Below are 23,316 nucleotides of genomic sequence, written 5' to 3'. Positions count from 1 at the left end.
CTTTGACCCGCGCGCGTCTCTGTCGCCGCCGGAAGCCGGCGCCGCGTCGGTCTCCAGGGCTCCTGCGGTTGCCTTGACTACGGAGGGCGCGGTGGAACGGCGGAAGCTGAGAGTTTGGAGGAGCTGAGGAACCGGGAGCATGAAGACCTGGTGTCTGTGTCAGATTTGTACTTGCGGGTAAGGAACGGCCGGCGTGGCGGCGGCCGGGCTCGGAAGTGAGCTAGGGCCGCTGCGGGGACGAAGCCCTCAGAGTGGCCGCCCCGCGGGGGTGCGGGTACCCGGGCGCAGCGACGTCCTCACTTACTCCCGGGTCCCCGAATGCTGGCCGCACACCCCGCCAGCTATCTCGGGTTAAGCAGTTCTGCTTTGTGGGCTCCTGGTACTTGATAAAGAACCCGCCTGCCAACGCAGGAGACCCAGGAGACAAGGTTCCATCCCTAGTTTATGAAGATCTCCTGGAGGAGGGCACAGCAACCTACTCCAGTATTCTTGCCTGGAGAATCCCACGGACAGAGGAGCCTGGCGGGCTACAGTCCACAGGGTCGCAAACACGATTGAAACGACTTTGCACGCACGCACGCATTTGTGGGCTCCTATGCTGCTGCTAAGTAGCTTCAGTCGTGTCCGACTCTGTGCGACCCCATAGACGGCAGCATACTAGGCTCCTCTGTCCCTGGGATTCTCCAGGCAAGAATACTGGAGTGGGTTACCATTTCCTTCTCCAAAGCGTGAAAGTGAAAGTGAAGTCGCTCAGTCGTGCCCGACTCTTAGCGACCCCATGGACTGGAGCCTACCAGGCTCCTCCGTCCATGGGATTTTCCAGGCAAGAGTACCGGAGTAAGGTGCCATTGCCTTCTCCATGGGCTCCTATCCAGGGGCGCAAACTCCAGTGCCATCCAGCGTGGGGATTTATATGCCTGTGCAGCAGCGGAGGTCAAGCTGGTAAGTGGGGGAGATCTGATTCGACTGGGAGAGTGTATGCCCCACACTATATTAAAAATTAATGAAAGGAAACAGAAGAATAGAACGGAGTGCAAGTCGATGAGTTTTCGACCCATGTTACGCTTTCTTTTATCCCTTGCTTTTTTTCCCCACCCCTGCCTGACCGATATTTTCTTTCCCAAGCCCATCCAGCCTGCGCTCCTTTGGAATCTGATTTCCTGAAACCTAGAATTGGTCAGTGAGTCCTGCCTGACAACCTCCCATCACCTAAGAAATAGTCTTCTCCTCCTCAACTTTCTTGTTGACCCAGGGATTAGATCACTGTTTGCTCAATGAATATTATGAATATGTCAGCCCTGTGGTATTGTAATCTCCTCCAAAGGAAAGACACTTAGACTGTTGATGAAAGCAGTTTTCCCCTTAGTTTCATGGTAAATGTTTATAATTAATAATCCAATGTGGATTAAAAGATAAATCAACATTTGAGGATTTGATTCATATTTGAAAACGCTGAAGTGCACGAAAATTAATTATTATTTCTAATCTTTCATTTCTATCCAACCCAACTTCCTTTCCCATCCAGCGTTCAGGAATTTTCAGTCTTCATGATGTTGGAGGCTCCCTTTTCTTCAGGCAGTTAAATGATCCAGAGAACTGAGGCATTGCCAAAGCAAGAGGAATCTTTTCTGAGCTTTAAACATTGGTAATGCTTCCCACTGACATGTCTCTTGCTGAAGTTCTAAGAATCCCCTCAGCAGTGGTGCCACTCCTACTTTCAATTGTATGTTTGAGGTATAAGAATCTTGGCAAAGCTGGGAGCCACTATTGAAAGGTTCACTTAACCAATTCTTGAGATCTGGCCACCACCTGCAACTGTGATCAGATCAGTCGCTCAGTCGTGTCCGACTCTTTGCAACCCCATGAATCGCAGCGCGCCAGGCCTCCCTGTCCATCACCAACTCCTGGAGTTCACTCAGACTCACATCCATCGAGTCAGTGATGCCAGCCAGCCATCTCATCCTATGTCGTCCCCTTCTCCTCCCACCGTCAATCCCTCCCAGCATCAGAGTCTTTTCCAATGAGTCAACTCTTCACATGAGGTAGCCAAAGTACTGGAGTTTCAGTTTTAGCATCAGTCCTTCCAAAGAAATCCCAGGGCTGATCTCCTTCACAATGGACTGGTTGGATCTCCTTGCAGTCTAAGGGACTCTCAAGAGTCTTCTCCAACACCACAGTTCAAAAGCATCAATTCTTCGGCGCTCAGCCTTCTTCACAGTCCAACTCTCACATCCATACATGACCACAGGAGAAACCATAGCTTTGACTAGACGAATCTTTGTTGGCAAAGTAATGTCTCTACTTTTGAATATACTACTGTGATAGAGTGGGGCAAAGATCCCTGCTCTTCTAAGAGAACAAACTCATTGATGTTTTAATACACTGTCTCTGTCTATCAGGATCAAGATTGTTGGGCCCCTTTGGGAAGTTTTGACCTGTGTCTGTTACTTTTTCATCTTGCTATTTTATTTATTTATTTATTTTTCATACTATGTAACTAAAAATTTCCAAATGTCTATTTCTTTCACTTTATCAGTCAAAACTGCCATCTATCATATTTACCTCTGCAGTGTGCACATACAATTGCTCATGTGAGTTAAACTGTGATGAGTTTTTTATGTTTGCATAGGCGACATCATTGCCCACATGGAACCACAAGGATTTATGAAAATTCTGGCGAGTCTTGTGCCACAACTGAATATTTGGAAAAATATCCTTCATACGGCAGTGTTCTTCCACCTCAGAGTCTGAAGCCCAAGGAAGAATTTCGAGCATATCGTGGCAAGATGGAAGGAATAACAACATTTAAGTAAATATCAAGAAACAATTTGCTTTACTTATTTTTTCACCACTCTCCTGGTTTTAATAAAGTTTTCTTTATTTAGTTGAACTCTTTAAACTATTTAGTTGATTTAAGTTGAACCAATCTAAAAAGCAAGAAACTGGTTGAGTCACAACTTGAGAAAACCAGAAAGATGACAACTAAGCTAGAATGACAAAAATGAGAATGTAGAAGGGAAACATAAAAAGTTCTGTTGATTTCTTTTTTAACCTCCTAAAATCTCTGTGTTTGTCTGCTTTCCAGTGTGACCAGAATGCAATAACTTCCTAAGAGTTATGTTTGTATCTACTCCAGCTTTTGCATCTGTGACCTGTTTTCTAACTTTAGGTGACCAAGATGACCTCTTTCTTTTTTTAATTTTATTTTTCACTGAAGTATAGTTGATTTACAATGTTGTCCCAATCTCTGCTGTACAGCAAAGTGACTTGGTTATACACTTACAGACATTGCTTTTTTAACATTCTTTTCCGTCACAGGATATTGAATATACTCCCTGTGCTATACAGTAGGACCTTGTTGTTTATCCATCCAATAGATTAATGTAATAGGTTACAACCTGCTAATCCGAAACTCCCAGTTTCCCCTCCCCCACGCCCTTGGCAACCACCAGTCTGTACTCTGTCTGTGAGTCTGTTTTTGTTTTATAGATAGGTTCATTTTTGCCATATTTTAGGTTCCACATACAAGTTATATGGTACTTGTCTTTTTCTTTCTGACTTACTTCACTTACTTATGATAATCTTTAGTTGCACTCATGTTGCTGCAAATGACATTATTTCATTCCTTTTGATGGCTGAGTAGCATTCCATTGTATACATGTACCACATCACCTTTATCTGTTCATCTGCCACTGGACATGTTTCCATGTCTTGGCTGTTGTGAATAGTGCTTCTGTGAACATAAGGGATGGTGCATGTATCTTTTTGAATTAAAGTTTTGTTGGATATATGCCTGGGAGAGGGACTGCTGAATAATATGGTAGTTCTATTTTTAGTTTTTTGAGAAACCTCCATACTATTTTCCATAGTGGCTGTACCAACTTACATCCCTACTAACAGTAGAGGAGAGTTCCCTTTTCTCCACATCCTCTCCAGCATTTGTTATTTACAGACTTTTAAATGATGACCATTCTGACTAATGTGAAGTGGTACCTCATTGTAGTTTTGATTTGAGTTTCTCCAATAATTAGTGATGTTGAGCAAGATGACCTTTTTAAAATGCAGATCCAATCCTATCACCTCCCCGCTAAAACTGCTCTTGTATTTTCCCATTATATTTAATATATGATCAAATCCCTTCATTGCTTAGTCCCCACTTTCTTCTCTGATTTATTTTCAATGTAATGCCCTTTGCACTCTTCTGGTTATATCCCATAGGACATTTTTCATTTCTTGAATATAGTAAATTTCCCTTGTCACATAGCCTTCCAAGATATTATTTTACCTGCCTGAAATTCTTCCTGCATCTTATCCTAGTTTATGTTGGTTCAACCTATGGATCTCAACTCAATCATTAATCTGAAAAGCCTTCTCTGACACCCAGTTTTTGGTGAGGTAAAAGTCCCCTATATAAGTTCTGAAAGTATCTGCCTGTTATTTATCATTAGATTAGTCTCAGTGAAAGCAGGAACTGTGTGTCTTCTTCTCTCAGCATTCTATTTCCAGAAACCTATTACATGCCTACTAGCTCATAGTAGGTGCTCAATATTTATTCAGTGTGTGAAAGACAGAAGAGTTCTTTTAAGCCTCAACTTTTCACTTGGCTCTGCACTTTTGAGCTCTTTGTATCTCTGTCAATTCAGTTCTTTTCTTTATTCTGTTAATGTGCACACTATATTCAAGGCACAATCTAAGGCGTTAAAAAATATCAATAAACATAGGTTCTTGCTTTCAAAGAACTCGTACATCAGATTTCTATAATTTAGGATTTTTAAAATGCTCTCGAACAATGTTAACTTTTAGTATTATCCATTTTCATTTCAAAGAAAGATCATTTTACTTACATGGCAAAGGTGGAGACCTTCAAACTTTTAGTCCAATACTTATACCTTTTAACATTTCAGGCAACTCTTGTGGTTTCCTCTGTAGGTGTGTGGCTCTTCCAGAAATGTGAAGATCTTCCATAGTCCTCAGACTTTTGTGTGATTTGGAATCATCAAGAAAGGTTATAGTTATAGGTTCCAGACCACCACCTAAAACAGTCAGTAGCTAATGGAGTGGATTCCAGGAATATGCATTTTTAACCAGCATCACTGGTGATTCTGTTGCTACAGACTCAATGCAGTGGGCAGGTCCTGGACTGTCCACTGGGTCTGATGTGGAATGGAAAGAAAGGCTTCCCTACCACTGTTTATAGTCTTGTGACTATAAACGGCCCCCCCAAAAAATCAGACAAACAAGACAATCCCAGATCATAGTCAGTGAGATGAGGAACTAAGCAGCTGGCTGAGATAGAGCCAAGGGGAAAAGCTACTCCTTTTTTCTCCACCTCTACTCCTTTCTTCCTTGATGCCTTAGTGATTCATAATGGAGATTTGAAATAAAGTTCACAATATTCATATTTGTTGAATAAAGATTTCGCATGTAACCAACTCTAAAAAATGAAGAAAGTTTAACCTGCCACATGTTTCTTTTAAAAAGTCAATGCTTTTCAATTCTGGGTTTTCTCCATTGCCTTGTTCAAGTAGCCTTAATAGTAAAAATAAAACTAAATACAGATTCAAATATACCAACAAAACGAAACCTTCCATTTCTTAAATCATCTTTCCACTTAGTAAAACACTAGATCTTTTCTTTGTATTTTGACTAGGGAATTAGCAGTATTGTGGCTCAGATGGTAAAGAATCTGCCTGCAGGAGACTCGGGTTCGATCCCTGGGTTGGGAAGATCCCCTGGAGAAGGAAATGGCAACCCAATCCAGTATTCTTGCCTGGGAAATCCCATGGACAGAGGAGCCTGACAGGCCGCAGTTCATGGGTCGCATAAAAGTTGGGCACAACTTAGCAACTAAGAACAGAAGTATTTCCAAGGACCTCATTCAAGGGATTTGGACTCTTGCTTGACTCCCTCGTGTTGACAGTGTTGACTAGGCAGCAGACAGCAGCTGATTCATCTGCACAATTAAAAACTAATGTGTCATTCTGTTCTATACTTTTCTGTACTGTAGGAAGAGACTGTAAAGAGCAGATGTCTGGACTTTTTCAGGACTTTTGGTCCTTTAGAGGATTACAGTTTTAGCACAATCAATGACTGCCAGAGTTGACAGGAAGGCTGCCCTGAAAGTCTGAGTCCAGACATGTCCAGTGTTTTAGGATATATCAGATGAGTAAGAGTGCATTTACCCTTCACTACGTCTCCATAGAAAGTTGCTTTGGGTTTGGAGGTACACTTTCTAACATATAACTAATCTAACTAGAGAAATTAAGACTTCTAAGCTTCCTCTGTCCTCTCCCTGATTCTTCCACTTCCTGATTGCATTTTAGCCTGTTCCTCTCTAGCTGGTATTTGGGAAGGGCAAAGAACAACTCAGATATCTTGAGAAGCAGAGGTATGTGATGTCCACTGTTGTTCATCTTCTAAATAGTATTTCTCAAGCCTTTGTTAAGTGTCAGGTGCTATGCTTGGTGCCTGGGATACGTGATGAGCGGAAACAGTCCTGATCTCTGTGCTTACAGACACTGCAGTCTAGTGGAGATGGCAGTCAAAAACATCATTCAGAATGAGTATAAAATTGCAACAGTGATCAAATCTAGGAAGGGTAGGCACCAGGTAACTTGAGAGCCAGAATAAGAGGCTTGACTTTATCAGGGAAATGAGAAGAATGATCTAAAATCTGAAGGCTGTGAAGCACTTAACTGGATTAAGAATGTAAGAAAGTGCTTTCCAGGCAGAGAGCAGCATGAAGCAGGAAGGATAAGGCCAGCAGGGGCAGAGGAAGCACGAGGTGAGTTGGAGCTACTGGAAGGGGCCATGCTGTTTCTCCTGTAGCCTTAGAGCAGTAAGAAGCCACTGAGGCTTTCTTTTTGGGGTGTGTGTGTGTTGCAGGGGGTATGAAAAGATTGGAGAGAGAACTAGTGAGTGAGTTTAGGAAGCTACTGAACTGATGTGGATGAGCTATTACAAAAGCTTTGAATATCAGGGTGGTGGATGAGACAGAGAAAATCAGTTAGATTTAAGAGAGATTTAGGAGAAAAAGCTGATAGGAGGTGGTGATAAACTAAGAGGAAGGTGAGGCATGAAGGGGCTTCCCAGGTGGTGCCAGTGATAAAGGAACCTGCCTGCCATTGCAGGAGACATACAAGACGACGGATTCAGTCCTGTGAGGCATGAAGGGTCAGTCTAGGTTCCTGACTGTGCAGCTGAAGAAGTGGTGGTGCCATTCACTAAGATAAGGAACAAGCAAATGGGGCCAGATTTGTTGGGGAGAAATATTTTGATTAGGGGTATAGTACATTTTGAGATGCCGTTGACTATCTGAGAGGCCTTGTGAAAACTGGTCTGGATCTAAGAGAAGTGGTCTAAGCAGAGATGTAAGTTTGAGAGGCATTTCCATCTAGTTAGTGATGGCAGCTGTGGGGGTGGAGGAGCTGTGCTCAGGAGGGAACACGCGATGAGCAGAGGAGAGTGTGCAGAACGAAGTGCTGAGGAACTCTAGCACTTCATGACTGAGTCTAGGAGGGTGAAGCGACATAGGAGACTGGGAAGAAATAGTGAGGAAGACAGGGAGAAAGAGATTTCCAGAAATAGAAAGAATGGTCAATAATGAAAGTTACTACTGGAGAGCTCTGGTAAGATGAGGACTAAGACTGTCTGATGCATTTCACTATATGGAAGTCACTGTGGACCTTGAAACTGTACTAGAGGGCTGTGCTGAAAAACCAGGTTGAAGTGGGTCAAGGAGGTGGGTTGAAGTGGATTGACAGGGGTGAGTTGACAAGTCTAAGAAGTTACATTGTGAACAGAGAAGGGATTCAGTGAGTTTTGTTTTGGGGAGGTTATGACCGCATACAGAAAATACTGATTAGTAAAAAAATGGTTTGAATAAATCATAAAATAAGTGACCACAGCCAATAGAAAAGAAATGCCAATAGAAACGTCAATAGGAGGTCAATGCCAAAGAAAAGAAAGCAATTTGGAAGACTTTTAGTAATAGTAGTAGTAATCAAAATAATCATTCTTTATGTGCACAAAACAGTCATGTGTATGCTGTACATGCATATATGTGTCAGTCCTTAAAAGAACCCTGTATGAGGTAGATGACATTATGGTTCTGTTTTATATATAAGGAAACTGGAACAGACAGGTGAAGTTATCCAATATAATACATGTAGCGAATGACAGAGCCAGGATTTGGGCCCAGCTGGTCTTAACATTCCAAGTCTGTGGTCTTCTCCAATTCAACAGACAGCCTCAGTGTCTGCAATAACAATGTTTATCAAATGCCCAGGGTGGCCAGGGTACCCTATGACCTCCATCCCTGGCAAGAGCTGCTGGGGGATCAGAAGTTAAGTAAGACTTACATCCATGCTATGAATATGACTGATGTCTAAAGGCCAGAGTCAGATGTACTTGACTCCTTTAACTGATTATTTAATGATGAGCGGGAAGACAGCATGACTCAACAAAAAGACAGCACACCCAAACAGTTCATTAGAGTCTTTAATAGGATGAATAAGGGTTTTGACAAAGTGGACCCAGGGGATATAGTTAAATTTTTTTCAGATTCATTTAAACCTTTAACCTGTGATTTCCTTCCAGATTAGACCAAAAATTCAATTCTTGGAAGATTTTATTTTATTTCTGTAAGATCCAGTTAACCAATGATTCATTGTAAAGATGTTTGGAAAACTGGGAATTTTTTTTTTAATATTTATTTTTCTTAAGATATTTAGTCACTGGGTAGGACATAAAGGAATTCAATAATCTCTTTCAAGGAGTTTACCAACCATCACCATTTTAATATCTTCTAGACTTTTCTAGTGAAAGTATTGAAAACTTTAATACTAAATTGAAAGAGTTAAAAACAACAGAACCTGTGAGGCTATGTTTCAAACTTATATATTTCAGGTCAGATTATCGTCCTTATGAAATAGACAAACAGCCTCGCCATGCACCAGAAGAATATAAACCAAAACAGGGGGTGATTGATCTTGGCACCACCTACAAACGGGATTTTAATTCTTACAAAGTGCAGCCTGTGGTGATAATTCGGCCTCCAGAGAGACAACAAGTTAAAAAAGGAAAGCTGGACACTGTCCCAACCTATAAAGGTAACTTGCCATTTCCAAAATTAAAACGCCAAAAAACAAAAACTTAACCTTCAGCTTTGACATCCAACAGCAAATCGCAATTCTGGCAGATTGCCAAACTTAAATCTCTAAGGCTTAGGAGAAAACTTTCTCTTTTGTCAAAATAATATTGTATACTGAGGAAAAAACACCATTTGCTTGGTTGAGAGTTAAGAGACCTGGGTTCCTGTCTAAATCCAGCCATTTAGTTTTCTTTATCTCAAACCATGAAAACAAAGGATACTACTGAACAAACACTATGTCCTATTTGTCACATTATGCCATTTTGAGTTGGTACTTCTCCTTTCCTCCCAGTATGGAACTACGGAGCATACTGCAGCCTTTGAGAAAGTCAGATAAATAACAACCCTCTTCACCATTCAAGTTCTGAACCAACCAAAAGAGTTAGCAGGGAGAGAACCAAAATATTGCCTTTTATACTGATAAAGGCTGGGATAGAGGATGACACTTACCTCTATTAGCAGATGGTCCCTGATACTGAACTTCAGAATAAAACAGGTGTGTTCACCCAGTGAGACAATGTTGGCTCCCCATAGGCCACCTGCTCCTCTAGGTCTTCCAGCATGGAATACCTTCTGCCTCCTGGCAACCAACTGCAGGGAGAAAGGAGCTGGAAGATGTGTGACCAGTTTCTTCCCAAAAATCAATCTGGTCTTACAACACTGTTGCTTTGAGCAGTTCTTTTTTTTTTTTTTCAGATAGAATTTTTTTTTTTTTTAATTTTATAAAGTGTTTTTTTTTTAATTTTATTTTATTTTTAAACTTTACATAATTGTATTAGTTTTGCCAAATATCAAAATGAATCCATCACAGGTATACATGTGCTCCCCATCCTGAACCCTCCTCCCTCCTCCCTCCCCATACCATCCCTCTGGGTCATCCCTGTGCACTAGCCCCAAGCATCCAGTATCGTGCATTGAACCTGGACTGGCATCTCGTTTCATACATGATATTTTACATGTTTCAATGCCATTCTCCCAAATCTTCCCACCCTCTCCCTCTCCCACAGAGTCCATAAGACTGTTCCATACATCAGTGTCTCTTTTGCTGTCTCGTACACAGGGTTATTGTTATCATCTTTCTAAATTCCATATATATGTGTTAGTATACTGTATTGGTGTTTTTCCTTCTGGCTTACTTCACTCTGTATAATAGGCTCCAGTTTCATCCACCTCATTAGAACTGATTCAAATGAATTCTTTTTAATGGCTGAGTAATACTCCATTGTGTATATGTACCACAGCTTTCTTATCCATTCATCTGCTGATGGACATCTAGGTTGCTTCCATGTCCTGGCTATTATAAACAGTGCTGCGATGAACATTGGGGTACATGTGTCTCTTTCCCTTCTGGTTTCCTCAGTATGTATGCCCAGCAGTGGGATTGCTGGATCATAAGGCAGTTCTCCAAAAATTTAGAGAAGAGCTAACACCTATCCTGCTCAAACTCTTCCAGAAAATTGCAGAAGAAGGTAAACTTCCAAACTCATTCTATGAGGCCACCATCACCCTAATACCAAAACCTGACAAAGATCCCACAAAAAAAGAAAACTACAGGCCAATATCACTGATGAACATAGATGCAAAAATCCTTAACAAACTTCTAGCAATCAGAATCTAACAACACATTAAAAAGATCAAACACCATGACCAAGTGGGCTTTATCCCAGGGATGCAAGGATTCTTCAATATCCGCAAATCAATCAATGTAATACACCACATTAACAAATTGAAAAATAAAAACCATATGATTATCTCAATAGATGCAGAGAAAGCCTTTGACAAAATTCAACACCCATTTATGATAAAAACTCTCCAGAAAGCAGGAATAGAAGGAACATACCTCAACATAATAAAAGCTATATATGACAAACCCACAGCAAACATCCTCAATGGTGAAAAATTGAAAGCATTTCCTCTAAAGTCAGGAACAAGACAAGGGTGCCCACTTTCACCATTACTATTCAACATAGTTTTGGAAGTTTTGGCCACAGCAATCAGAGCAGAAAAAGAAATAAAAGGAATCCAAATTGGAAAAGAAGAAGTAAAACTCTATTTGCAGATGACATGATCCTCTACATAGAAAACCCTAAAGACTCCACCAGAAAATTACTAGAACTAATCAATGACTATAGTAAAGTTGCAGGATATAAAATCAACACACAGAAATCCCTTGCATTCCTATACACTAATAATGAGAAAACAGAAAGAGAAATTAAGGAAACAATTCCATTCACCATTGCAACGGAAAGAATAAAATACTTAGGAATATATCTACCTAAAGAAACTAAAGACCTATATATAGAAAACTATAAAACACTGGTGAAAGAAATCAAAGAGGACACTAATAGATGGAGAAATATACCATGTTCATGGATTGGAAGAATCAATATAGTGAAAATGAGTATACTACCCAAAGCAATTTATAGATTCAATGCAATCCCTATCAAGCTACCAACGGCTATTCTTCTTCAGAGCTAGAACAAATAATTTCACAATTTGTATGGAAATACAAAAACCTCGAATAGCCAAAGCGATCTTGAGAAAGAAGAATGGAACTGGAGGAATCAACCTACCTGACTTCAGGCTCTACTACAAAGCCACAGTTATCAAGACAGTATGGTACTGGCACAAAGACAGAAATATAGATCAATGGAACAAAATAGAAAGCCCAGAGATAAATCCACGCACATATGGACACCTTATCTTTGACAAAGGAGGCAAGAATATACAATGGATTAAAGACAATCTCTTTAACAAGTGGTGCTGGGAAATCTGGTCAACCACTTGTAAAAGAATGAAACTAGAACACTTTCTAACACCATACACAAAAATAAACTCAAAATGGATTAAAGATCTAAACATAAGACCAGAAACTATAAAACTCCTAGAGGAGAACATAGGCAAAACACTCTCTGACATACATCACAGCAGGATCCTCTATGACCCACCTCCCAGAATATCGGAAATAAAAGCAAAAATAAACAAATGGGACCTAATTAACCTTAAAAGCTTCTGCACATCAAAGGAAACTATTAGCAAGGTGAAAAGACAGCCTTCAGAATGGGAGAAAATAATAGGAAATGAAGCAACTGACAAACAACTAATCTCAAAAATATACAAGCAACTCCTACAGCTCAACTCCAGAAAAATAAATGACCCAATCAAAAAATGGGCCAAAGAACTAAATAGACATTTCTCCAAAGAAGACATACAGATGGCTAACAAACACATGAAAAGATGCTCAACATCACTCATTATCAGAGAAATGCAAATCAAGACCACTATGAGGTACCATTTCACACCAGTCAGAATGGCTGCCATCCAAAAGTCTACAAATAATAAATGCTGGAGAGGGTGTGGAGAAAAGGGAACCCTCTTACACTGTTGGTGGGAATGCAAACTAGTACAGCCACTATGGAGAACAGTGTGGAGATTCCTTAAAAAACTGGAAATAGAACTAAGCAGTTCTTTATTTTCCAAAAATAGGCTATCTGGTTGGTTCATACTATTTCTATATTTTTTGTTAATAATGTAATTGCATATTTAGGCTTACAGTCTTTTCACTCGTATGTGATATAACTGAATGGCTATGTCCTAATATGAAACCTTTTTATAAAAGTGATGCCATCCACATTAACAGTAATGATTTATATTTTAAATAGATAATAACTGAATACACACTTATTCTTTAAACACCACTCTTAGCAGTTTAATGGGTATGTAAAGTGTATGTTCCCTGGAAAAGGAAATGACAACCCACTCCAGTATTCTTGCCTGGGAAATCCCATGGACAGAGGAGCTTGGTGGGCTACAGTCCATGGGTCACAAAAGAGCCACTCTTTTTAAGACTGAATGACCAAACAACATTCCAAAGTATATAGAATTAGTATATTTTGATCTACGTCAGCTCAGTAGGACATCACAAACAATGTTCTTTGTTTTTGTTTTTGTTTTTAAGCTGTGAGCATATAAGACACCATACAAAGAACAAATTTTTAAGACAACACATACAGGAACATATCAGGGCTTCCCTGATAGCTCAGTTGGTAAAGAATCCGCCTGCAATGCAGGAGACCCCAGTTCAATTCCTGGGTCAGGAAGATCTGCTGGAGAAGGGATAGGCTACCCACTCTGGTATTCTTGGGTTTCCCTTGTCCTTCAGCTGGTAAAGAATCCACCTGCAATGTGGGAGACCTGTTTTGGAAAGATCCCCTGGAGAAGAGAAAGGCTACTCACTCCAGTATTCTGGCCTAGAGAATTCCATGGACTATAGGGTCGCAAAGAGTCGGACACGACTGAGCAACTTTCACAAAGATTTTCACATACAGTGAACAAATATATTTTTATAATCTAATACAGCATATAGTAATTGCTAAGATATATATTAATTGGTATGCATAGGAGATTATTATGTAATAATTTGACATAAAACTGGTGAAATGTTTGTACTGGGTCTTTTAAACAACCATAGTAAGATTTTCTTCTTTTTTTCTCCATAAAGTTCACTTAAAATACAATAATATTAATAATCCTTGATGCCTTGACTATTTGCATGTAACATATGCACACGCACACACACTCAAACATCCAATACTAGTTCTGGCGTCTCATTACCTGGGCTTCCTATAGATTCATGTACTTCTATTCCCATAATCCAATGTTGAGGATTCCTGGGTTCCTTCTGGCCTCCTCTCTCCTGATCTTTCCTAGTGAGGAAAAGTTATCCTTGTATTTCCGGGTTGAGAGCATGAGACAAGAAAACCTATGGGCCAAGGGGACATGTTACCATCCTGTGTGATGACCACACTACAGGCTCTGTAGATCCCTCCATAAGGACAGATCTGTAGCTGAAGAGGAATCACAATGGGAAGAGCCTCTCACTATAACCTAACAGTTAGAGAACAGAGGGCAGATGGAAATGGGATATGATTAAAAACAAAAACTACAAGATGGTGAGAAGGGCGTCATCTAGATTCTGGAGATGTGGCTCTATGGAACTGGTGACTCTTAGACAGAAATCTATCTGCCCCCAGCAACCTTGGTTTAGAAACTTATTCAGACTAAAGTGCACATAAAGAAAATAGGTCAGTATTTGATTTGATAAATACTTTTTAGGGATTACTCTTCTGTGTAAGTATTCTCTACAAGGAATAGAGATCTGAATGAAGCAGGGTTGTTGACATTTAGAAACTTTACAGTTGAGGAAAAAAAGAGCAACATAGCATGAAAAATTAAATAGTCATACAAGAAGTAAATGAAATATCACAAGGAGGGGGGAATGATTCACTAGAAAATTTATGAAAAAATTAGTGCTTCAAAAATTTAGACTGAAAAAGATATCACTGCAGGCTAGTCTGAGAATGCATCAGAGACTAGTAAGTATTGATGTATGGAAAGAGGAGGGACATCCTAAAAACTAGGGTGAGATGAGCAAAAAAGTCATAAAGCCAGAAAAATAAAAGGGTATTCAGTGAACATGGTGTGGACCAGAGAATTTCAGGATCTGAGTGATTGGTGTCTAATTCCAAAAACATAGGTTATGATTGTGACGTTTTGGTTGTCAGACTGAGGAGCTTAACATTTTTCTAGTAGCCACTAAAATGTTTTGAGTTCTGCTACCAGATAGGATATAGTAGATGGCAGAAAGCCATAACCTCCACTGAAACAGCTAAAAACATACATAAATTTTTAAAAATCTTTTTTTAAATAGAAGCAAAGAATTAAATTTACAGAGATGGAGTAGTCCTTCCTAGATGAGCTGAGGTGGCCAACTGTTCACTCCTCTGGAAGCATCTGTCAAGTCTAGGTGAGGCTGAAGATTGGGGTGGCATAAGCAGGGGACTCTTCTAGGGGGAAGGGAAATCAGTGGAGAACCTCACACATAGGCAGGTATGACAGATTAGAATCTATAAGTACCCCAGATGCGGGGCTGGTTTCCCTTGTGGGGTGTTTGCTAAGTGTTGAGGGGGCATGGTGGGCTAGAAGACTGGACTGGAAAGAGCTCACAGAAATGTCCCACAGTCTCTCTTGGGAACAGGTGCTTGGAAGACAAAGCCCCACTAGAATGAAGGCAAAGCTACACACACATCACAGGTCTTGTCCGAAGAAATTTGTAATTAGAGGAAGACTTTGTCTAATTAAAGATGTCACTGAACACCAGTCTCGCTCAGTTCCTGATTGGATCAAGGTGGTCTGCCCCCCATCCTATCTGCTCAACAGAGGGAAGAGCAAGCTGTCTTCTGTTGAAAGTAACACTGATTTTAGTTTCTATGATTTTCTTATGCATAACTTCCAGCAAATAATAAAACCTTATAAGACCTATGAAGAATCAGAAAGTGAAGAGATAATGGTCAAAGAATTTCCAAAATTGGTGAAGGAATTCAGGCCACAGATTCAAGCAGCTTATCAAACCGCAAAATAAACGCAAAGCCATGTCTGGCAACTGTCATCAAACTTCTGAAAACCAAGTAAAGATAAGTTCTTAGAAGTAGTAAGAGCAAAACTACACATTATCTACAAAAGAAAAGTCAGAAGTGTACTTAACGTCACCAGAAACTATAGAAGCCTGAAGACAATGAATGACATCTTTAATGTTAAAAGGAAAAAGAAATTGAGAATTTCAAACCCAGTGAACCCTAGAACTTTATATGTAGTGAAAATATCCTTCAAAATAATGTAAAATAAAGAGGTTTTTAGGGAAGAAAAAAAAAGGAGAACATCTGTTAGTAGCAGATACATACTACAAAAGTAATTAAAGGAAGTTCTTTAGGTTGAAGGAAAATGATTCCAGAGAGAAGCATGAAGAGCAGCAATCAATGAGTCTGTAAAGAGAAAAACAGTAGAGAAAATTGATGAAATAAAATGCTGATTCTGTTAAAAGATAACAAAGTTGAATAACCCTAACCACAATGACCAAGGAGAAAAATAAGAAGACACTAACTACAAATATCAAGAATGAAATAAGGATCTTGCTGTAAACCCTATAGAACCTTACTTTACAATATTTTTTTCTTCTATTTCCTTATTCTTATTTTTGATGATTTCATCAGGTTGCTACTCATTGCATGATTGCCTCAGATGGAAAAACTTATAATTTAGATAGTAAAATAAACAGGATTTGAAAATGACTTGAAACAGAGAGAAGGGAGTGAGGGAGAGAAAATTAACTGAGTGAAATCTTTACATGAGATGCCAAATTCAAAATAGTGTTTTATTGTTGTGTTATTTAGGGAAAATGAGTCTGAGCAAGATGGTGAACTCAGTTGGGGGAAACTAAGTTTCAATTTACCTCTTGGACATTTGAATAGAGATTGTCTAGGAGGCAGATAGGTATGTTGGTTTGGATTTCAAGGGAAGTCTGGAGTAGAGATTCAAGTTTGGGAGTCATCAACTTACAGGTAGGATTAAAACTGTGAGACAAGTTTGATGATATGTGGATTGAGAAAGAAAGGATGGAGCCCCCTGACTTTATGAAAATTGATCCCACATTCTTGGTGCCATAAGACAACACAGAGAACAGAGCCCCAACTACCAAGAGAAAGAAACTGCATGTGCCGCTGAGGACTTTTGTCCTCAAAGAGGAACCCAGAACAGCTCACTGTGTAAGGATGGAGTTGGAGCTCTGCATCTGGATGTTCATGATGAGCAAACACATGGAAGCACCTCATGGGCTTAAAGCTGTTTAGAAGAAATCGAGCTCCACACTAAACTGAATGGCCCTTATCTAACAAGTGCAGTACTGGAGTTGCCAAATGACCAGATGCATTGTTAGATGTAGGCGGCATTATGTTTGATTTTTTTCCATAAGTGTCATAAGATACTAAGAACCAATGACATTAATAAAGACCATGATGTTTTAAAGGTATTGCTAGAATGTTATTAATAAATATTATAGGAAAATAATAAATTTCCAGGTATATGAACATAGGGATATTTAAAAGAGGCAAATCAATTTTCTGCAGATCTCTGGAATTAATACATTGCTATCAAACCTCGTCTCTCTGAATTTTTGCTTCCTTTTTGAAAACCAAACTTTTTTGGTAAGGGAGAATATTCTCTTCTGTTTAGTTTCTCTCATGAAATTAACATCTTTTTTGTAGACATTTTGGCAACAAAGGGTCTCCCTGTATGTTTATATTGAACCATAGACCTTCCATTAACATCCTCTGGTTTCCTTTTAGTTACTGAAAAATAGTGCTATAATTTTATACTTGTAGCAAACAACAGAGATTCCTTCATGGTGACTCAAGAAAAAGAGAGTTTGTGGTAAAGCTTCATGTGACGTGGAATTGGAAAACTATCGCTTGCAGAGGAAGCTTGAAGGAGAACTACCCCTTGCCCAGCCCACCACCGCCATGAGCTAGCTGGCTTTTCTCACAGCATCCTCACTCCCCTGGACACATCTTCTCTGATTGCCCTCAAGGTCTCGCCTTCTCTGCCTATGTACCATGTCACTGTTTCCTTATCAGTCTGTTGCAAAGTCTTCAGCCCACCATAGCTCTCCAATTCTGCTCCATGGCACCTTTCACATTCTTCTCCCACATGTATCTGAATTTGTTTTCAAATGTAAGTTCACAAGACCAAGAATGTGCATGACCCAGATCATCTTTTCTTACCAGGTCTCTACTATCCAAAAGATTGCCTGCTCTTAGGTTATTCATTCTCATTCAAACATCAATAGCTTGAAGGTGGTGGGAGTAATCATTATTTGGTCAAAAACATGGCTATTTTGGCAGAAATGCCCGTGACTGAGAAGTTTTTCTCTTCAAAAGAAGTATCCAGAGAAGAAGCATTTGAACTTTTGCCTTTCCAATAAACACTGCATGGCCTTTAGCCTAGACTCTAATTCTTTATCATGTATATCTTCTGTCTCTTAGAAATTGATTTTTGGTATTTAGAGATACGTATTTTGGGGTGAAGTCAATTCCATAGTATTTCTCAGCTTTCTCCCTTTCTCATCTAGAAACAGAAAGCCTAAATAAACCTCAGTTGAAATATAAGCACTTCAGTTTTCCATCCATGGTCTAGGTGAGCTGCAAGAAGAAGAATTTAGGTATTTAACACAAAATCCCAGGTTCAGCCCTGATGTTCATTTCTAAATTCCATACTTAGTCTCTCACACTTTAGAGAGCATTCAGTCTGGTCCCCTCACCTCCAGATGAAGCCCATTTCCCAAGGAGGAAAATTGAAGCCAGTGCTCCTCCTGGGATAGTACAAGTTACCCTGGACCCTGAATATTTGCTCAGGGAGTCCTGTAGGCTTCCAGGGGTACAGTGGAGCTGAAGTTTTCTCTACTTTGAGGAGTCCCCCCAAAGTAAGGAGTAATACCCACATCACTCTTGTGCACACAGCAGGGCCCTTGGTTTTATGTTAATCCCTAGCTTTTATGCTTCACTTCAGCATGTTATAACAAAAATCCCAACCAGTTCCTGGGAACACAACCCTAATCTCCTAAATTCTGTCTTCACCCAAAACACAACCTTATCGGTTTTCAAAAACAATTAACAGTCAGGCTCAGATGTTCCATTCCCATGTTATATCAGAAGAATCTGAAAGTGGAAAGTTGTGTGTATTAAAGTGGGGAGATAGGAAGAGCAAAGTAGAAGTGAAGGAAAAAAGGAATAAATCTGAGGGGAAATCAGTGGAAGTGCCTACTTAATTGGTGTTGAGATACCTAAAGGAAATGCAAGGACGGCAATGAGAGAAATCAGTCATGATTTTTAGAAGGTGGTGGTGGTCTTCAGTATTTAAAAATGCTTTCTCTCTCTTTTAAATTTTTAAGATGATTATAGAGCTTGGGACATTCAGAAAAGTGAACTCTTCAAGCCACAACAAACTTACTATCCCCCTACTGTGAGATTTGGAAATTCAACAACGTTTCAGGATGACTATGTCCCTCGGGAGATAAAGCCTAGACAAAGCTGTAAACCCAGTCCAGCGGTCGAACGCTCTACCATCCCCTTTAGCTGTAACACAAGTCATCGCCTTGATTATGTGCCTCATCGACCAGAATTCAATTTGGCAAGGCCAAAAGACAGCTACAAGCCACCCGACCAACCCTTGGAGGACCTCACAACTCACCGATGCGACTTTCAGGGTCTCGTCGGTGAAACGGCAAAGATCTGCAGACCTGCACATACCAAAGTGGCCCAGGACGCTCCATTTGAAGGAAGCACCGAGTTCCGGGACAGCTTTCAAGCGTGGGCACTCCCAGCACCGCAAGTACAGAAAGCGCTGGAGTATGTCCCTCCTGCAGGCACCATGCAGCTGCAGAGCACCAGCCACCTCGACTATGTCCCGCATCAGGCCACGCGTGTGCTTCCCATCAGGCCTGCTTCTCGTAGGAGAAATCATAACTTTCCTTTCCAAGGAAAGAGCACCACGAAGCAAGATTTCCCAGCATGGGAAAGCTGCCGTCAGGGACTCATTAAGCAGGAGCCGCAGATCCCCAGCCCATCCGGAAAATTCGATGGCCTGAGCACTTTTAGGTCTCATTACGTGCCCCATGAACTAATTGCCACCGAGAGCTGCAAACCTGCGGACGCTCCCTTGAAGAGGTCGCTTCCGTTTGACGACATCACCACGTACTCTCTGGAGTATATGCCCAAGAAACTGGAGACCTGCCCGGCTAGCTACCCTTCCCCTCCTGGCTACCTGTTTGAAACTACAAATTCCCAAGGTCATAAATTCTTCCGCAAGATCGCTCCCGCGGTGAAGGCCTTCTAATTCTCAAATCATGTTTAAAAGGAAGCAAACTCATCATGTTGGGTTCTCAAGGATAAAATCAATTTTCTATAGTAGGAAAAAAAAATTTTTTTAAGTGAAAACTAACCATTTTTAAAATTTTTAAACAAGAAATTTAGAAAATCTGTTAGAGGAAATCAGGATTTTTAAATCCATTTCGAATTAATATTTTAACCAAGATTGTTCTTTAGTATGCTTTTCTGAGACTTAAATTATGTACATTCCCATCAGAACTATTTTTAATCCCAACATACTGTTTGGTAACTTGTTTCAATCTATTATAATTTATACTTGTGTTTATACTTACGTCAAGTATATGGTTATTCACATAGGTGTTATCATTCATCAAGTGCCTTAGGACTTTTCTAGAGCACCACGGAAAATGACACACGGATTCTTCTTTCAAGACAACAGTATTTTTCTCTTTAGACTTCAAGCATCTGTGAGGTATTCCCTGAGTCAGGTTTTCATTGGTGGCTGTTAAGATGCTGCACTGCTCCTCACAGGGTTCAAGTTAGTAAGAGGCACCCTAAGGTGGAAATCTAAGGCTGCGTGGGTTGGAAATGGAAGCACCTGAGTTCACAGTTCCAATGATGTTAATTTCTATTTGTGTTACCCTAGGCAAGTGACTCTTGTCTTCGAGTCTCAGTGTCTTCATTTGTAAAAGAATGTCTGCTCTGCCTATCTCACAGAAACTGTGCTCTGAGCATCAGGTCCTGTGATGCCTTGAAATCCACAAAGTAAGAGTGCAAACCAAGAATCAGGGGTTGTTCATAAGTCACCTAATCTCTTTTTGTACCTGTTCCTCCATTTTCATATTAGGAGAATTCCCTACTCAGTACTCCCTTTCTGGCCTGTAGCAAGGATTGTAGAATAACCTAGCCTGTTTCTAGCTGATGAGGAGTATGATTTCTGAGAGGAGCACCTCTAAAGCTTCACAAGCACCCTAGAAGTTGTTACAGAGAATGGAGAGTGTGGGTAGGGGAATAATGTGGTTTGAATACACTATTTCCAAAAAGGAAAAAGCATTTGCAGAAGTTTAGAGAATGACCAGCAGCTCTGAAGAAAATGTTTAGGGTAACCGCAGGCAATTATGCACCTAATTGCCATTCCCAGAATCACAGTACAGAAGAAGAACCAGGCTCAGGATGAGCACAGTTAGGTCCTCCTCCTCCTCCAGTGTGAAGAGCAATTCCAAGAAGGGAGGGAGGGCAGGAATGGTGGCACCGAGTGAAGTAGACAGAACAGACTGTGTATATAAATGCTGAACATTCCCTAATGAATGCAACTCTCTCCCCCAACCCCAGCCACACCATGCCGCACGTGGGATCTTAGTTCCCAGACCAGGGATCGAACCCGTGCCTCCTGCATCAGAAGCGTGGTGTTCCAACCACTGGATTGGCAGGGGAGTCCCATGAATAAATTCTTATTGGGTGTTTTTGGGGGTAATATGATTTATTTTATCTTAAAAGTTTAGTCTTGTAGTTTTAGAATTGTTTCAAAATATATATCCATAACTGAGAATAAGTCTGTCAACATTTGGTTAAAGTATTTTTCATTATGTGACAGTAATTTGTTTTTATTTACTTTTGTATTTATTAGGGGAAATTATATTGAATTATATGTATCTAGTAATAAAGTATCACTAAATTAATTTTCATGAAATCATTTCTGCAACAAATTTTCTCTGGGAGACCTTGTTAAGAAAGTATTTTCTAGGTTAAGGTATACATAATTCACACACACACAGTCACACATTTTAAAAGCACTGGAAACTAGTCATATTATTTAACCATCTGCCAGATTTAGAATGAGTTTCCACTAAGCCAAACTTGGATGAATCTGATGAAGAATGGGGAACATTGGGAGACAAAAAGCAGTAGGAAATTTCACCCCCACCCCATCCCGTCTCTACCCTGTCTCCCTGCATATCCTTGTTGTGGAAAATAAGACCACAGAATTAGAAAGAAAGGCTCTGTCATTCATAAGACCTGGAGGGACAACAACGCCAAGAGTGAACACTAACGTGCACCATGTACTTTGGGTGATTATGCTGTGTCAAGGTCAAGCCTCCCATTCTGACACCCACACCCTCGGCACAGGCTACTCAAGGTCAGGAGGCTGTGCAAGTGTGGGGGCAGGAGGCACAGGGTAACTCTCTGTTCTTTCCACTTAATTTTGTTGTGAACCTAAAACTGTTCTAAAACAATAAAATGATTAAAGAAAAAAAAACAAAAACTAGGCGGCAGGAAGAATGGAGAGCGGTGTTCAGCAGTCAGAGGCTGGGGATCCCCATTCCCCAGCCCCGTAAAACATCTGATTTATATAGACTTTTGTACAAAACTACCCAAGGCCCTCTCTGGGGCTTCCCTGGTGGTTCAGCTGGTAAAGAATCCTCCTGCCAATGCAGGAGACACAAGAGATGCAGGTTCCATCCCTGTGTCGGGAAGATCCCCTGGAGGAGGAAACAGCAACGCTCTCCAGTATCCTTGCCTGGGAAATCCCATGGACAGAGCCAGGTGGGCTACAGTCCATGGGGTTGTAGAGTCAGACACGACTGAGCGACTGACACAAACAAGGCCCTCCCTGAGAGTCTCTGTGTGAGCGTAGCTTGGTAATGTGAGGGGAAGAGGAGACGTCTGAACATTCATCAAAGAAAGGGAAGATGAACCTGGTAATCCTAAATTAGCAAACTTCAAAAAAAGCTGTTTAAAAAGAGTGCTGATAATATACTTTTCGAAGGTCACAGTATCCAATACAACAACAAGAAACTTTCACCTAGTCTTCTCTTTCCACTCAGTGCTGTTTTACATGGCCATGCAGATTTTCATCTTGTGTCACAGACTTAGGATTTTCACCAATGTCACCATCCCCATCCCCTTCAACAGCGCACACAGGTTGCCAGCTGCTCTCTAGGGTAAACAGGTCCGTGTCTCCATCACCTCCAGTATCCCCAACAAGACTTCTTTACTTGAATCCATTAGGGAGTTACAGTGGTTAGCAAGGAAACATGGCCAGGAAATGGTGACAGTCAGCAAGCCTTGGAAGATGGGAGCCAGAAGAGGGGTGAAGACGCTAGTTTCTTCCACAGACAGATTAACGCATGTGACCTGGTATACAGTGCCTTCCTTGTCTGAACCCTGTTTCTTCATCTCCAACACAGACTTCAACGGCTGTGTATCCAGAATATTTGATGTAGGGCAAAACCAATACAATATTGTAAAGTAATTAACCTCCAATTAAAATAAATTAAATTTTTAAAAAAGACTTTTTAAAACTCTAAGAGGGAAAATGGATAAAAGATCTAAACAGCTACTTCACTAAAGATTATACACAGATGGTGTATTAGTTGCTAAAGTTGCTGTAACAAAGATTCACAAAGCAGGTGGCATAACCATTTTACTTTCTCACTGTTCTGGAGG

At 40.5% G+C, this 23,316-nt stretch overlaps 1 protein-coding gene across 4 annotated transcripts; it reads left to right on the top strand.

Annotated features, from left to right (window-relative positions):
• Positions 1-10: 10 nt before the first annotated feature.
• SAXO2 (stabilizer of axonemal microtubules 2) lies at positions 11-21,542 on the top strand. Of its 4 annotated transcripts, XM_070358381.1 has the most exons (6): positions 95-177; positions 876-942; positions 1,526-1,645; positions 2,630-2,809; positions 8,908-9,110; positions 18,933-21,542. In XM_070358381.1, exons 3-6 carry the CDS (start codon positions 1,584-1,586, stop codon positions 19,874-19,876), a joined length of 1,389 nt encoding a protein of 462 aa, XP_070214482.1. In that variant the 5' UTR covers positions 95-177; positions 876-942; positions 1,526-1,583; the 3' UTR covers positions 19,877-21,542. The 4 variants fall into 4 exon arrangements, with proteins under 4 accessions (XP_070214483.1, XP_070214481.1, XP_070214484.1 ...); XM_070358380.1 differs by lacking the exon at positions 876-942 and having other exon boundaries at positions 19-177; XM_070358383.1 differs by lacking the exon at positions 1,526-1,645 and having other exon boundaries at positions 24-177.
• The last annotated feature ends 1,774 nt before the right edge of the window (positions 21,543-23,316 follow it).

The sequence above is a fragment of the Bos mutus genome, chromosome 21 (genome assembly GCF_027580195.1).
Source record: "Bos mutus isolate GX-2022 chromosome 21, NWIPB_WYAK_1.1, whole genome shotgun sequence".
In the NCBI taxonomy this organism is placed as follows: Eukaryota; Metazoa; Chordata; class Mammalia; order Artiodactyla; family Bovidae; genus Bos; species Bos mutus.
Note: the sequence above shows the minus strand (reverse complement) of the source record. Positions and strands in the feature narration are given on the sequence as shown.

Coding starts and splice junctions, on each gene's coding strand:
- SAXO2 (XM_070358380.1), top strand. CDS start 1,584: ATGATCCAGAGAACTGAGGCATTGCCAAAGCAAGAGGAATCTTTTCTG. Junction 1,646..2,629: donor TTTCTGAGCTTTAAACATTG/GTAATGCTTCCC, acceptor ATGTTTGCATAG/GCGACATCATTGCCCACATG. Junction 2,810..8,907: donor GAAGGAATAACAACATTTAA/GTAAATATCAAG, acceptor TATATATTTCAG/GTCAGATTATCGTCCTTATG.